Source organism: Nicotiana tabacum, chromosome 7 (genome assembly GCF_000715075.1).
Source record: "Nicotiana tabacum cultivar K326 chromosome 7, ASM71507v2, whole genome shotgun sequence".
Lineage (NCBI taxonomy): Eukaryota > Viridiplantae > Streptophyta > Magnoliopsida > Solanales > Solanaceae > Nicotiana > Nicotiana tabacum.
The window spans coordinates 177052240-177069953 of record NC_134086.1 but is presented as its reverse complement, the minus strand read 5'-3'; the positions used below and the strand labels follow the sequence as shown (position 1 = coordinate 177069953).

General features: G+C 38.7%; 1 protein-coding gene across 1 annotated transcript; it reads right to left on the bottom strand.

Moving 5' to 3' along the window:
• Positions 1 to 9127: 9127 nt before the first annotated feature.
• On the bottom strand, positions 9128 to 11923 carry LOC107790603 (eukaryotic translation initiation factor 4B3). The gene is made up of 2 exons (XM_016612553.2): positions 10675 to 11923; positions 9128 to 9517 (listed from the first exon to the last, which is right to left on the bottom strand). Exons 1-2 carry the CDS (start codon positions 11838 to 11840, stop codon positions 9436 to 9438), a joined length of 1248 nt encoding a protein of 415 aa, XP_016468039.1. The 5' UTR covers positions 11841 to 11923; the 3' UTR covers positions 9128 to 9435.
• Positions 11924 to 17714: the final 5791 nt, after the last annotated feature.

Below are 17714 nucleotides of genomic sequence, written 5' to 3'. Positions count from 1 at the left end.
CTTCATGTATGAGTCAGGAATCTTGTAGGCAACCTCTACGGGGTAGTTTTGGTCATAAGCTTTGAGTAGATATTCATTGTTGGGAATAGTAGAAATGACAGGAGGGCACTTTTGGGAAAAGATAGTTGGAGGACGAGTGATGGAGCTACTAGGGTGGTTGGGAAAGTTGTGATAAGCGGGTAGATCTGGAAAGTATGGAGGATCGTCTGGCATTGTGTCCGGAGTTTGGGTAAGGGCAGCATCTAGGAAGTTAGGTGGTGGCGGGGGTGGTGCCTTCCCAGTCATCCAAGCCTGATACATGTCCGCCATGTGTTGTCTTAACATCTCTACCTCTTCAACCAACCCACTGTCCTGTTCAACCAACTGCTTTCGGGCACTGGTATCAACCAACTCGGTTATGTTGTTGTCTGCCATTGCCTTTTGACTTTGTGCTGTATAGAAGAGTTACCACTTTAAAAACCACAAACCAACCACCCTTCTGCTATGAATATAACAAAATGAGGCCATCACGTTAGCGTTAAGGCATTTAATAACAAAAATATCATATTGCGTGCAATGTACCTAGCCACAATTAACGGTTCTAGAATGACTTCGAGGGTCATAAGGTCACTTGGCATCATCCCAATTTGTTCATTTCAACCTCTCATTTCTTTGCTTTTCTAGCACTTGCTTGATCATTTTCCTTCCTCTTTTTTTTTTTCTAATTATCACTCTTTTCTTTCCTCTCATTTCTCACGTCCCATAATTTCACCCTTTTTTTCTTTTCTTTTCCCCCCTTTTTCCTTCTTTTTTTTCTTTTAAAAAAATAAAATGATTCGATCGAACCCTATGTAGGTTACCTACGTATCATGACGCCGCATGAATAAGATCTTTGCGTAGTTCTGGAAGATCGAGAATAAAGTAAACAAACTGACATTTTTTTTTATTTTTTTTTACCTTAATGACTACTCTGAAGAGAAAAAGAACTAAAAGAATTTGAATTTTCTAAACTGAATGTTCTAAACCTATTTCAAACTCAAGCTTAGCGAACACATATTTTTTCTCTCTTTTGGAAACAAATACTCTATGGGAATTATTAAGGGAAAATCGTAGAAGAGAAAAATATTTTTTTTATTCTTTTTCTTTTAGGAAGAAAATCTAAAGAATAAACCACAGAAAAATATTTTGAATTTTCATTTGATATCTTGACGCAAGATTTCGAAACAAGCAGAAAAAAAAATTGATTTCAATTTTTTTATTGCCTAAAAGAGAAATTCCGAAAATAAATCAAAGAGAAAGTATGTTGTCTTTTTTCTCTTCTATGTACAATATCCTAAAGAAAATAAAAAGATTTTTTTTTTCATTTTTCACTAATTTCCCAAAGAAACTTCTCAAAAGAAAATCTTTTTAGATTTTGAATTAACACCTTAAATAAAGATTTTAAAGAACTACTAAAAAAAATTCTCTTTTTGTTTTGGAATTTTGGTCCTAATATACTTAAAGGAAACATAAAAACAATTCATTTTAAGTCCTAGATATTGGTTGCCTAAAGGAAAAACAACCTCAAAAATTTTTCTTTTTCCCATTTCTAGAATTAGTAATCTAAAGAAAACTTATAACGGAAATATAAAATGCAATATCTCTTTTTTTCTGGATTTTTGAGTTACAACACATGTTTTTCAAATATAAAGAAGAAAATACAATAACAAAAGACTTGACATTATTGTACAAAACTAGAAAGTAAAAGACAGACATAAAATGAAGAACGGACTCAAAACATAAAAATAAAACAAATCTCCTTAAGCAACTCCTGATTGAGCGATCCTGACTGGATGGTCACGGGGTGTCTGTCATGCTCAAACTCCGGTAAATAAATCCACACCTGTATGAGAAAACTTTAAACCAACACTATGTGAGACAATAACACTCCCTACTGGACACATGCAAGACATGATTGAGGCTATTTTTGCAAAATGGCTTATTTGGCCAAAAGGTGGCTAGAAGTGCAAAATTTGGCTAAGACCCCGCAAAGCCAAGAACCTAAGATTTACTAGGAAGACCGGACCCTATGTGGGTTGCCTACGTATCCCGCCCCGAGAGACGAGAATCAGGTTCGCGTAGTTTGGGCTGATAGGATACGGGCGAGAAGTAAAAATAACAACTAATTTAGAGAAAATATGTTTTTTTTTCTTTCTCATTTTTTTTTTTGAAAAAATGATGAAACGTGTAAACTCTTTTATTTTAATTTTTTTTTTCCTTTTTTTTTGATTTTTGATTTTTGAAAAATGATGAAAAATTATAAAAATCTTTTGAATTTTCCAAGCTCTTTTTTTTTTCTCTTAACAAAATGTAACAGAAAACATAATTAGGCCCCACTCGCTTTATCTTCACACTTCACCCTCTCTTTTTTTTCTTTTTTTTATTTTGTTTTCATTTTTTTTTCATTTGCCCTCAACTATCATTAGTCCGCCAAATAACCCTTTTACCCTCGAAGAAATGCAACATATAGCACATAGGATGCATCAAGTTGGTCTGTTATTTTGGGTACACCTGTCCTAGACGGACCCAACCCCTGTGTTGAGTCCCCAAAGTCAAAATGCACATGATGCAAACAAGCGTTCCTACTAGGGATCCGGCATGAGGTATTGTTATACTAGGTTTAAAACCTAGGTTTATTTGTTCTAGACCTGGCTTACCCGAGCGAACAATTCGAGCCGAGAGGGGGCTGCATACCGGTAACTAAAAGATCAACCAATTTTGCAACTTGTCCGAACCTCATTCTATTTGGAATAGGACACTAACAGAAAGAAGTCACGACCAGCGTGCACTCCTCAAGAGAGAGAAGAGAGAGATTTCGTAGCAGTTTATATATATAGTTCAGATAATATCAAAGCGGTAAAAGCAACATTTAGCACATTAGGCCCAAACATGTAATAAAATCAGATAATAAACAAAGCCCGATATAACAATTATTATAAGCTCGAATTCTGAACCCTGAACCAAAAGTTCTGGGTTCTTGGTCCTCAGCAGAGTCCCCAGAGCTGTCACACCTCCCTTTTACCTACACCCGCAAGGGCATAAGGGAGTTTTTTCAATTAAAGGATAATCGAGACGGGATTTATTATTAAAAATTTAGAGTCGCCACTTGGGAGATTTATGGTGTCCCAAGTCACCGGTTGAATCCCAAATCGAAGAAAATATTGACTCTGTATTACAGTCCGCGAACCAGAAATCTAAGTAAGGAATTCTGTTAACCCGGGAGAAGGTGTTAGGCATTCCCGAGTTTCGTGGTTCTAGCACGGTCACTCAACTGTTATATTTGGCTTAAATTATCTGATTTTAACAATTATGAACCTATGTGCAAATTTTAACCTTAACCGCTTTTATTCATTTTTAAAGAAAATTGCAACGTCATTAAAACAAGTCTTGAACCACGTCACATAAATGCACCCGTGGTTTATAGACATACTTTAACATCGTTGGGATTTGGATTTGGGTCACATAAATGCGCACCCGAGTTTAGGGAGGTAATGTGATTAAAATACGCGCCTAAAAAGACTAACGCGTTATTATTTTGGGGAAGGCCGTGAAATTCGCTAAACGGCCTATCCCGAAATCTAACTATTTTAATATATACAATTATCGAGGGCCCCGCACTTTATGTGTTTTGTTTAGCGAGGCTCATCCCGTTTTATTATTTTAAAGTGCAAACCAAGAGCAATCTATAGTTTTCTACTTAATTTGTCTCTAAAATAAAAAAAGGCCCTAATTAATTTGTTACTGAACTGATGCAAACTATGTAATATTTTTGCACCAACATCCGACCATTGAGCTCCGATGTGAGCCCAGCAGAGGGAATTTAAAACCAGATATACACCATAAAATCGGCCAAAACAGACCTTGGCCCAGGCCTAAATGAGAAAGGAGCCAAAACTGGCCTGGGCCGTGTATCAATTATCCTGAGGCCCAAACGTTTAGGGACTAGCCTGTTAAGCCCAGTCTTTACACTAAATGAAATTTCAATTTAATTAAGAATACAAATCTGATGAATCTACTACTAAAATTAACTAGCCAGTAAAATAAATTCAATGCAACATTAAACATGAGTTGGAAAGCAACTGATTTCAGATTTCATGACCCACGTAAACTGCCTATGATCACAATTTCAAACATGGTGCATACTAATTCAAATTTCAAATTCCCTACTATGACTCATTTTTATTAAAATACTGACTCGTGAACTTTGATTAAACACTAACGTGACCACATATGAGAATTGAAACTCGAGAATTAAGGATGCTGGACGAAAATGGATTGCCTAAATTAACCTTACGAATTACATATCTCATATCTACTTTTAACTTTCTGATTTCGAACCCACACACAACCACTCAAACTCAAAATTATAGATTAACTCACATCATCACTACTAAATATAAAGCTCCCATGATCAGAAGAAGTATCATACTACTTTAACAGTCTACAGCCTAATTTATCACAGCTTGAAAATATCATTTATACAGATCTAGGAAAATCAGAAATTAACTAAACTAATAGAAATTATTCTGTAGCATGGAATTATTACAACGAATACTCAACTAAACTCATATGCATTTCTAAATATCTAACACACACTTAACGGTTCAAATGCACAAACTTATAATTAACAGTCCATCAGTACGGTTATTACAGTATGATGAAAGCAGTAAATCAACAATAGGCCTCCACTTCAACAACAATAGGTTGTCACTTCATTCATTTTCAACTGGATAGTTACATCATCAGTGAGTTCATGTGTGTACCTGGTATGTAGAACAGAAAAATGGGGTAAGCAATCAGCAACAGCAAACAACAAAATACAGCAGCAGAAAGCCCAACACAGTAGCTTCAACACCTCAATCCAGAAATCCCAGCAACACGGAGAAAACCAGTAAAAATGGAGAAGAAAAATAGTCCGAAAATCTCTCTTTGTTTTCTCTTTCTAGCTTTAAACTCTCTCTGGTGTTCTTCCGCTCTCAATATTTCAGAAAATTTGGTTCTATCTTTTTTACTCTCTCCAAAATGAATTCTGCCCCAGTATATCCAGTGTATCCAGAGTGTATATCGAGTGTATACCGCTCTCTCCACCCCTCTTTTTTTTTTCTTCTCCTCTCTTCTTTTTTTTCTCCTATTAATAGCAAAATTTTCGAGATTTTTCAGATGTTTTTTTAAAAAAATATTTTATTATTTTATTATTTTTTAATTAAAAGAAATCTCACTTACAAATTGTTTTTATTTTTTTATAAAAAGAAATCCCACCTTTCTTTACTTTTATTTTTTAAATTCCAACTTTAATTACTTTTATCTTATTTAAAATCTCACTTTTTTTTACTTTTTAAAAGAGAATTCCACTTTATTTAACTTTTCTTAAAAAACAATCCACTTTCTTTTGCTTTTCTTTTAAAAATGCTACTTTCTTTTACTTTAAATTTTTTAAATTTTCAGATACCTTTATATTTGTTTTTTAATTCCAACTTTCTTTTACTTTTTATTTTTTTAAAATTTCCACAAAACTTTACTTTTATTTTTAAAATTTTCTACTTTCTTTTACTTTTTAAAAGAGAATTCCACCTACTTTTAATTTTATTTTTTTTATTGAATACTTCCCTTTTTCTTATTTTTTAAATCACTCCCGAAAATTAAAAAAAATTAATATTTTTTCGGAATTTTTTTATTATTTTAAAATAAAAATAAAAATAAAATAATACTAATAGTAATAATTCACCTTTTAAATTTTGTATTTTTACCCTATAATAAAAGTTAACAAAGCTAAAAATTGTAGGTTAAAACCCCTAAAATATTTACATAGAAGAAGTGATAAAAAAAATTAAATATTATCAAAAATTAGGTGCTCACACATATAAACTAAAATATACACATATAAGAAGCAAGTTATTGACTAAAAAAATAATACTGTGCTAACTTGTTTCCAAGAGAGAAGATGGGGCTCCTCCTACACCAATCGTATTCTCGATACGCTCTTTGCTAAATTGACAGGCAGTTGGTACCTCCGTGGAATTACCAATAAGATTATGTGTTGTAGAATGAAGGTATACCATTCGTCGTTGCATTAAGTTTAATTCTCTTATGTCTGCCGACATCTCTTTATATATTTCACGGCGTCTCTGTTTTATTTTGACGCCTCTTTCTTCCGTGCATTGACGCTTCCCTTTTTTTGTTGGCATATGGAATCAATATTTTTTTCAAGCCTAGACATCTTTTTATAGTCACAAAACTTAATCGCTGCCAAAAAAATGAATAAACTTCTATTAAAGTTGCTAAATTGCTCTACACAAACCATTATCAGACTATAAAAACAAATATGCATGAGAAATTACATCTCATTTTGATATACCAGTAAATTGACTCTAACAACAAACTAATGTCATCCCTCCATTGATCTAGCCTCTTCCCCTAATCATCATAAGGCTAAAGAAATTAAAATTGACAACAACTTATGCCCATGTTGGTCAAACTAACAATTTTCCTTTTAAAGGCATCCAACTGAATGAATGAACTCTGATATCGAAAGATAAAGAAAACCTAGATTTTTTTAAAATTCTGACTTATATCATCTTCCAAGCCGTAGTTATGATATAATTTAGCCCCAGGAAAATAAGAACAAAAGCCATTAATACTCCTCAAGACAACGGGGATAAAAATAAATCACAAACACTTAAAAGATAGAGAAGACAGAAATATGCATAACAAATTTAATAGAAATGGTAATTCATTGAAGAATTTATTCAAACACTTAGAGAAGAGAAGGCATTGGTAGTAATTTTATACCTTCAAAAGCCACCACTAACTATTAGCACGTCTAATGAAAAGATGAGAATAAGAATTCCTGAATTTGTATATATATAAATCTGTTATGAGCTGATAATTTAAAAAAAAATGAAAATAAAGAAAAGCATTCACATTCACAATCAGTCCCAGTAAAGATGATTAACATTCAGAGCATCTATAGTACATTTTATATGTAAATTTATGGCAATTTGCTATATATCTTGTAAAAGAATACTACGAAATCATTTAATTTAACTTAAATACAATTACTGATTTTGCATAACAAAGATGCTGGCCTCACACTGGAAAATGACTTGGAGAACTTAGCTAAAAGGGGAAAAGCAGAAAACGGCATACCAAAAGACACAATTTTCAAACCTGTATTTTAGGTAAATTTGAGTCTAATTAGTAAATTGAAACTGAAAAATATCTTGGGAAACTTAGCGAAAAGGAAAAGATAAAAAAAGCGCATATATAAAGACATAATATTTAGATGGATTAAATCAAGAATTCAAGAAATGATCAAAACATGGGTGCTTACTGTAATTAGATCTATTAATTTTAGAGAACAAAAAAGAATCAGAATACTATGAATTACCAGGGGATTAGCTGATTTATAAAAAACTTTTAAGAGCTGATTTACAAAAACTTTTACCCTTACATGAGAATTTGCCGTATCCTTTTTTTGATTTGGTAACCTCGACCAAAATCACAGTAACACACAAAACACCATCCGTAAAATAAAATTATCCTATATAATAATTACCTTGAAATAAGTAGAAAATTCGAAATAGAACTTCTCAAGTAGCAGTCACTATAACCTCTGATTAGCAGACAATGTGATCTTCAGAGAAACCCAACAGGAAAACCAAGCAAAATACCAAAAGAAGATCTTTCAATTGAGTAGACACAGCAACTTAAAAGTCCGAAGTTCACAGAGAAAAAGCTAAGGTAATCCAAAAACAAAGTTATGGAGAAGAGAGTATCTGTAGGTTTACAATTTTCTGTGCTATACGAAAATACCTTGGAGCTGTCAATCTACGTGTTGCTTTGTAACTATAATGAGTCAGCCAAGATATAAAACCTGTCACTTTTAGAGCTAAGGCAGGTAACAGTGAAAGGTCAAAAGTAGGCTTTGAAAATACCTAAAAAGTTTACTTTATTTACAAACTGGTGTGATGGCAGTTGATGTAATAATGTTGAAAAGCAGGGTTAAAAGTAGTATGGCTGAAGCTGGCATGTCGACGAAGAGCAGGCTGCTTCACCTGCTCCTACGGTGCTTCTTATATAGGAGAAAATAGGTGTGTAAAAGGTCGCATATGCTCAAAAAATATGTCACCGGGATTTACGCCTAAGTTTCAGGGTAAACTATATATTGCAAATGGTAAATAATCCCAGCTCATGACCATACTAAGTGTAAATTTACATGCTCTCGAATTAAGGCAAAGTTATGACTTTACCAATTACTTCAGGTGTAGTATTTTACCATAAATAGTAGTTAGGAGACTTACGGGTTTTTCTTTTACAGAAACTGATTTACAGCAACTACAATTTATGGCACCGGTCATCAGAAACTCTCATAAAGTAGATGAATCCCTTTTGTCCACAGCCTAAAACCCTCTAGTTGCAGAGAACTCCTCCAAATCCTAGCCGTTCAGGTCAAAATGACAAAATCCAAATATTCATCCACTCAAACATTAAACATCTAACTTGCTGCGATGAAGCAAACCATTGTGGAAGAAAAAAACCGCCAAATTGCCCAAATTATGAGCAAATTGGAACTCCACAGTTTTGGCGAGTTAAATCACAGCCTTAACAGTAAATCCCCTATCAGGTCATCCAACGGTCGAAACAGAAATCAAACTGTTTTTATACTAATCGAAAATCATGTATAGACTTAATTCTTACTTTTGAGCCATGTATAGAATAGTTAACACGAGATGACAAGACCCAAATTCAAGTTATTTTTTTGTGATTATCATGTTAAGTTGCGTTAAAGAAAACTCATTTACAAGCTTATAAGTTATAAAGGACTAGAGATAAGACACTTTCTTTTGAAATTTTAAATCTAGCAGACTAGAGGGACCTTACAAACACTATCCGACACAAAGTAGATAAATGGTAAATAAGATACAGGTCAAACACTTTAAACACCAGCCGAAGCAAGGAGAAGACAGCAGATTTCAGTTGCTGCCTATACTCGCTAATATATGTAAACAACTTTCCACAATTATAAGAATCTGTAATCTTTTAATAATCCCATCTGAACATCCTAAACAAGATCTAAACATAATAATAAGAATTAGGGAGAAGTCAAAAATAAATAAAATAACAATAATTATATGAATCTGTAATCTTCCACACAGTCTTTACGCCTTTGTGTTCCGCATATGAATGTGTACTAGCTTACGAACAAACAATTCTAGACTATGATGAATAGAAAAAGAACAAACATAAATAGCAAAACAATAATGTTGGTGTAAGTACACAGGAAAAACACAACCCACTACAGACTAAGCAGTTCTATCAAAATTGCCTTAATGCTTCGCGCATCACATGCATCGGGGTAAAACTATTTCAAACTCTGAGGAAACAAACACAGCTCATAAATAACTCCTCTGTTTGGCATCATATTTGTGGCTCTCCACCAGATTCCTCAGCAGCTCCCTGTGCAGTTTCTTCAACAGCTCCATTTACAGTTTCCTCAGCACTACAATACATTTAAAAATGAGGGTCAAGAACCACGCCACTAAGGTAAAGAGTGGAAACAATTCTAAATCAAAACGAGAAACCAGTAAACCAAGCAAATTTTCAGGTGCACTAAGAAAGTAGAACATATACAAAGGCAGATAAAGTCATCAAACCGCTGCACAATCAGATAAAACAGACATGTACAACCCAAGCAGCCATAAAACATAATGGAGGAAAAAGAGAGACTGTACATAATAAGTCACACTTCCGACCCGGTTGAACAGAAAAATCATTCATGACCCTTAAACAAAACACCACTAGCAAACTGCTAGTGCAGCATAACACAGGAAGGGGGTATAGTTGACCCAATAGGCCTAACACACACAATCCTATTCTACCGGAACCAGAGTTTATCCAACTTACTCGACGGGAAATGCACTGACCAGCAGCAAGAATCAGCATTCAATCAATTATGTTTCATTCTCAAATTAGTTGGATTCAAATCTGTAAATCATTTGCCCCCGTTTCATCCAAAATTAAACCCCTCATAATTTCTCTAAATTAGGACAGAAGACCTCGAAAACAAAATGTTACAGATCTTCTAGCAACGTCCTGTTCTGAGGCCATTTTGGAGCAAAATTGAGTCAAATGCATGGGGTGAAGCAGCATTTTATTGCAGCGTCCCTAAAAAGGCAATGCTAAACTTAGGGTACAAAGCAGCTGGCTTCATTCAGTACCAAGCAAGGGGCACAAAGCTTTAGTTGTTCTTCCATAAATCATCCATGACTATGACTACACGACTACATCATACTTGGAACACCCCACGCTCTGTCACATTGGTGCATAGGGAGTTAAATTTAGGCTAATCCAGCAAAAAATTAAAATTTAACCCTAACATAACTTGTTAACCCCAAAAAATAAATCTTCTTCAGACCAAACAGCGTACCCCAACGTCTTTCAAATAGTTCCATTACCAAATATCTATAACCAATTAACTAGTGACAGTTGATTCGCTTTTGCAAAGACTAAAGAGCAACCAGTAATATGATTCATCAAAGACCCTACCTTACAAAAATAGATAATCAATTACTAAGTAATTCATTGAAAAACCAACATCACATGAAACTTAATTCAGCATAAAACAAGCTACTAAAACACATAAGAATTCATCACTACCTTAAAGGACGAACTTCTTTTGGCTCAGGCTTCCTCCAACTCTTCTCAGTCCTCTCCTCACGCATGAAACTCGGCTTCCCATTCCCCCAAGCTTTTTTGTCACTTGACTCAGAAACCACCTCCTTTACCTTCAAAGATTCAAGCTTTTGATCAATCTCCTTCCAATCTTGCCCCTTCTCCTTCAAAACTTCCTCCCTCGGTCTAGCTGCCCCAAATGGATTATTAGACCCTTTGGGCTTCACCACCACAGTAGCCTCATTATTACCACCATTCTGATGCTGTACTTCAGCTATAGGCAATGTCCTGGGCTGCAAATTCAATTTGGGCCTACCTCCACCACCACCACCTAAAGTTTCTTCTCTCTTTCCTCTTCCCCAATTTTCTGAATCCACTCCACTATTATTGGACTCATAGCCCCCGCCTCTTCGCTCTCTTAAACTGTCGAATGCCCCACCTCCACCGGACCTTTTAGTCCACTTATCCGAATCCGAATCACTGCCGTTTGACCCGAAACTCCCTCTCCTATCAAATCTTCGACCCGAAGAGGGTACAAAGGATTTATTTGCGCCCCAGTTATCAGATTCATCAGCTTTGGAATGCGAATCTGAGAAAAATCCTCCCCTTTCGCCTCTCTCCCTTCTGTCGAAACTGTTACCAATGGAAGTTTTTTTAGCTGCGCCCCAGTCGTCAGTCTCGTCGGCGCGTGAAGGCGCAATTTCCCTGTCGGAATCACGTCGGAACCCTCCCGGTCTCCGGGACTCGTCCGACGAACCTCTACCTCCTTGCCTATCGTAACCGTACGATCTGAAGCCGCCTCCCAGGCGAGAGCTGTCAAGTTCCTCGGCGGAGCGTTCGCGTGGACCGGTGGGGAGCATCATGACTTCCTCCGGCGTTAATCCCTTGACGGCGGCAGCAGCAGCGTATTGAGACTTCTTAACGGAACTGTAAGTTGAGAACTCCTGAAGGGATAAGGTTGGTGGCTTCTTCTTCTTCGTTTTGGTGGTGGCGGCGGCGGCTGGAGATGGAAAATCGGAGAGCCCAGCGGTGGCGCCGTTGGAGTGGTTGTCGCCGTTTACTGACTCTTCCTTTTGGAGCTCGGACTCATGTTCCTCTGAATCTAAAGCCCACGCGCCTGGTTTTGCCCACGCGCTCACAGTTGCCGCCATGTTTGCTCTTGCTAATTGCTCTTTGGACTCTGTTTGTTATCTCTGTGTAGGTTTTTTGAGAGTATTCGCTTCTGTTTCAAGCGAAGAAATAGGTTTTATATAAATATAAAAGGATTGCGTTGATTTGATCAAACGGTAAGCGTTCAATGCGGAATAGATTCGGCTTGATTGGACGGTGGAGATTAAGTCCTTCATCTCAAAGGAAATGGACTTTGCGTTGAGTTTACACTATTCTTTTATGTTTATTTGAAGGCGTGTAATTGTAGACCACAAATATTGCATTACATATCTTTGGTCTAATAACTAGGAATTTACAAGTAATCACTATTGTTTTGACTCAAAAAATATCGAAACATTTTTGAATAAATCAATCAAAAAAAATAAAGAGGTAAATCTTAGTCAAACATAATAAACTTCAGATTAATGAGCTAACAGAATAAATAGTATATAAGATGAAATAGATATAATCGATCTTATTGAAACTTTCGTTGTGTCTCCCATTAATCAATGGGGAGGTTGTTTTACATATCCTTCTTTGGAGATTGCTAAATTGTTCCTTTTGTTTTTAGGAAGATTGCACAAGAGGGGAGTAAGGAGAGAAGAGAAGCCCCTTAACCGAAAGTTTTTCCTTACTATATATAGTCATGGGACCTTTGCTATCTACTTGGTCCGACGCTCTTACATTATGTCTGTCTTGGTTGTCCTCTAAACATCGTTTCTTCTGGCTCGACGGGTATCGAGATTGCTTGATTTGGAATATGTCATGTCATTTTTCGTCGCCTTGCCGCCTGGACGGGACGTTGGTCAACTTGACGGCAGCGGTCGGATTTTGACCAATACAGTTAGTCCCTCCGTCTGTCGGAGTCATCCCCTGTCGGGCTAGGTAGACGGATCATGATTGCTACGAATTCGAGAGAAATCTGATTGTTGGTTCCTTGGTTATGCTTTTTAGATTTCAAGTGGGATGACGGCGTTCTTTCGATTTCCTTGGACCGTTGCGGCTGTTTCGGAACCGAAATGTCGTTTGGAAATGAAACCTTGTTTCGTGGCTGCTACCATTATGACACACGTTCCTAGGGAACCGAAACGTTTCGTGCCCTATCAGATTCGATTGGCAACTCTTTGGTTTCGTGCTTGAGGGGTTTACATCTCTTATAAATATAAGGAACTCATCATTCGATTGACACACTTATTTGCCTTTTGCTTGAAAGAATTCTGCAGATATACTTTCTTCCTGATACTCCGAGTTTTCGTTTGCCCTCAGTTAACTGAAAATTTTCATCCTTTCTTTCCATTGTCTTTTTGCCGCATCATCTTGACAAAATGGCTGGTGATTCCTCTTGCACTGATCTCCCTATCACAATTCCGACACCGAAAAATGTTGCTCAGGACACTGGGGGCAGAAGTGGTAGAAGACGAGGAGGTCTCGTCGGTAGTTGAGATTTTGCCTCGTCTTGGGAGAAAATTGACCGACTTCAGCAATCGCGCCAGGGCGGAGCCGAAACCTGTCGCTTTTGTCATGAGAGAAGAATACATTGCAGAGTTGAAAGCTAGGTGGGGTATCCCCGGTTACGTTGACATGCGATCGGCGATAGGGACTGACATAGTTCATTTTGACTGCCCTGGGTACTGCGTGTTTTATGCCTACCCCTTTCTTATTGGGTACACACTTCCTCTCCCTCTCCTGGTGGTAGATTTCTACCACTTTTATGAGGTATGACCCGCCCAACTTTCACCGTACCTATACAAGTTGTTCCTTATGTTGCTTAAGTTTGCAGAACTCGCCGGCCGTGAGATCACTTTGTATCACATGCTCAATATTTTCGCCCCTCAGCTTATCCGCAGCACGATGCTTCACATGCATCCTCTGGGGTCGAAGATTCTGGTGGTAAAAATAGACGACAGGGCTAACCGTCATTTCTACGAGAATTATTTCTATGTGCGGACCGGGCACATTGTGGCGGATCTAATGGGGTTCCTTGAGAATTGGTACTTTGCACGTAAGTTTCTTATGCTTTTAGTCGGAGATATATCCGACCACTTTCTGTTACAGTACTAAACCCTATTATGTCTCCACAGCCGATAAATTGCCTCATCCATCTGTCGAAGGTATCCGCGAGTGGGTGAGCACCATCCTTCCCTATACGGTAGGGGTTCACACATGGTCGGCCTTTTATGAAAAATTTGGATGTAGACCCCTTACAGGTGAGATGTCATTTCTGTTTGCTATTTTTCCTCTCTTTTTACTTAGTTTCTCATGTGCTGTTTGTCGATGCCAGGGAGAGTGCGGAGAGTGAGGGCTCCTCCATTGGCTTTCCATCAGCCGATCTCGTCTGCTCGCCCTGTTGCAGCACCTGCCGCTCGGCCTTCATTGAGGGTTGCATCAGTCGAGTCGGCGACTGTAGTTATTCCTGTGGAGGCCACTTCTTAGACTGAGGTCCCGACTCGTGTTTCTCGTCAGACGGGTGAGTCTCCTCATGTTAAGGAAGAAGAAGGGCCATCCAAGAGGCGGCGAGTGGAATTCGAGGCAGCCCCTCCGACTGTAATTCATCTAGACGTCTCTCCCTTGACAAAATCTGGGGCGGGGGTTGATACTGCTCTGCCCATGGAGATGGAGACAGTCGTCGTATCTGCCCCGTCGATGGAGATTCATGCTATTGTTGTTGATCAGCATCCTGTTGTAACCGGGGGACAGATTTTTGAGGCTGCCATTATAGTTTCAGAAGTAACCTCGTCCTCCGTACCTGGTCGTGCTTCTTCCCCAGCTGCTGAAAGAGGGAAAGGTGTTGTGGTTGACGATTATAAATTCGAGTCGGACCTCGATCCTGATGATGTTAGGATGCTTGAGGAGGGTATTACCAATCGATGGTTCATGCGGGAGGGCCGGCCCGTATTCTTGAGATTTCTTCGGATGTTAATCTCCTGGGGGACACGGAGGATCTGGTGCCACAGTTCAACATTTTGTGTTTTGCTGCTGAGAACGAGGCTCTCCATAACGTTCCTGATGTCGATTTGATGAATGAGATAGCCGTTATGGGTTTGAGGGTACATTGCACTTTTCTTTTATACTTCTCTCATTTTTCTTGTTGATATGGCTTTAACCTCTCCTCTTGTTTTTCAGACGTACATGGTGGAAGTGGAGAGTATGCGCAGGGCTAACATTTGGGCCAAGATTTTCTTGAAGATGTTGGAAAAATATCGACGTTATCGCAACAAGTGCCGTGAGATGCACAAGCGACTGATGGAGAATCCTCGTGCTCGATCCCTCAGCGAGGAATTGGAGAAGAGAGATCAGCAGTTGATGGAGGCTATTCGCAGGAACAGTGTGCTCGAAGAGCAGCTTCACGCGAAGGATGAAGAGCTCGAGGTGGGAAAGGGGGTGGCAGCAGAGTGTGACTATTTGCAGGGGAGGCTGAGGTCAATACAAGCCAAAATGGACCAAAACCTTATCAAGGTTGAGGCAATGAGTGCAGAGTGGATGGGGAAGATGGGTGAGTTGGAGAGAAAGGTCGTCGGACTGGAGAGTATCGAGAGTGCCTGGTCTGCGGCTTCAGCAAGGGCGGTGGCTCTGGAGAACACTATCTGCGTCCTTCAGTCTGAGCAGGAGTCGGAGAGAGCGACGACAATGTTAATGGAGGCAAGGCTTGAGGAGCGCATTGGTGAGATTGATCGGGAAACTTCGACCTTAGGAAACCGGGTTGCCGCACTTAAGTCTTAAAAGGAGCGACTATTGGCTCAGATTGAGTCTTCCTCTGTCGATGCTCCACGTTGCCTACATGAGCTTTGGGGTCATGTTAAAGCTCAGCGGGATATATATAAGAGTGTGTGGGAGGCGGGCAATGTTAATGAGGCCGCATATGAAGAAGCACGAGCAAAGGCGCGGGAGGCCCGCATCAACTGTGTTTATGACTCTGCGACTCCGGAGGCCGACGAGGGTGCAAATGATGAGGGAGAGCTTCTTGGAGATGATGGTGGTGGTGATGACGCCGAGTGAAAGAATGTTGTCTTAGTTTGTTTTATGTTTTTTTATATTCATCGTCGTTTGTCGTTGTTCCTTTCTTCTTTTTTTTTATTGTTGGCTTGGGCCGTATGTAATCTACAACCGTTAGCGCAGTGACCTTGTATAAAGAAGAATTTTTTTTGTTGTTATCTGCCTCGTACTTTGTCTTTGTTTTTCGCTTTTTGTGACTTTAGCATTGGATGGATTCCCATATAGCGAGTCTCGGTCTTTTATTCCTTTTTTGTTTACTAACAGCCCTTGGCCTTAGATATATTTCAAACGTTTCCCTCTGGCGATGGCTTATGGCCTTGAGGGTGTGATTTCGAACTTTTGTCAAAATATCGACCCGTCGTTGTTTGATTAAGGTCGAACTTCTTCTTTTTGGTGAAGGCCTTTGACCTTAAAGGGTGTTATTTCAAACTTATCGAAATAGTAACCCGTCGTCATTCGATCAAGGTGGAACTCTTCTTTTTGGCGAAGGCCCTTGGCCTTAAAGGATGTTATTTCGAACTTATCGAAATAGCAACCTGTCGTCGTTCGATCGAGGTCGAACTCTTCTTTTTGGCGAAGTCTCTTGGCCTTAAAGGGTGTTATTTCGAACTTGTCAAAATAGTAGCATGTCGTCGTTCGATCGAGGTTGAACTCTTCTTTTTGGCGAAGGCCCTTGGCCTTAAAGGGTATTTCGAACTTGTCGAAATAGTAACCCATCGTCATTCGATCGAGATCAAACTCTTCTTTTTGGCGAAGGCCTTTGGCCTTAAAGGGTGTTATTTTAAACTTGTCGAAATAGTAACCCGCCGTCATTCGATCGAGGTCGAACTCTTCTTTTTGGCGAAGGCCCTTGGCCTTAAAGGGTGTTATTTCGAACTTGTCGAAATAGTAACTTGTCGTCATTCGATCGAGGTCGAACTCTTATTTTTTGTGAAGGCCCTTGGCTTAAAGGGTGTTTCGAACTTGTTGAAATAGTAACCTGTCGTCATTCGATCGAGGTCGAACTCTTCTTTTTGGTGAAGGCCTTTGGCCTTAAAGGGTGTTATTTTGATCTTGTCGAAATAGTAACTTGTCATCGTTCGATTGAGGTCGAACTCTTCTTTTTGGCGAAGGTCCTTGGCCTTAAAGGGTGTTATTTCGAACTTGTCGAAATAGTAACCTGTTGTCGTTCGATCAATGTCGAACTCTTCTTTTTGGCGAAGGCCCTTGGCCTTAAAGGGTGTTATTTCGAACTTGTCGAAATAGTAACCTGTTGTCAGTCCCAGTTTTTGGAGAATCAGACATCCTCTGGGGGAGTCCCAGTTCGTTTGACATTGTTTGCATCAGAGAGTGTAATGTCGGAGAGTACGAAACGTTGTTGTTTCGCTTATGTTCGTTCTGCGCACACATTGTAGTTTCCTTGTCTGATTCCTGTTACCGGCTTGGAGGTGTCACCAGCGGGCAGTATTTTTGGTTGTCTTGTAGTAGTTTCTCATTCTTTAATTGAGATGTTTCTTTTCTTTCTCGCCCGTGCGGCATTTGTTTTCCTGCTTGAGCAAAGAGCAGAAGGTGAGTTAAAATGATACTTTCCTTACCCGCATCCGATGGACCGGTGAATGAGAGCAGGTTTGTAACGTTGCTCGTTTTGTTTGGCATTTCGATAGTTGATGGGGCGAGGATTTCTAAACTCCATGACTTTACTCGGATCTCCTTCCCCTTCTATGGTGCGCCTTTGCCCCGCGTGGGTTGGGTTTTGCTTTAGCGCTCTTTCCGGTGGGTAATCGTGTTTCTTGTCTTTGATCTGGAAGAGATTAGGGAATTTCACTAAGAAATCCCCACAAACGACGTCAAATTGTTTAAATCAAAAGATATCAGAACTTTTTTGAATAAATCAATCAAAGAAA

Bases quoted from the DNA above. Each gene is read 5' to 3' on its own strand.
- LOC107790603 (XM_016612553.2), bottom strand. From the start codon at position 11,840: ATGGCGGCAACTGTGAGCGCGTGGGCAAAACCAGGCGCGTGGGCTTTA. The intron at 9,518-10,674 runs GTAGTGATGAAT...AATGTATTGTAG, and splicing joins AAAGAAGTTCGTCCTTTAAG to TGCTGAGGAAACTGTAAATG.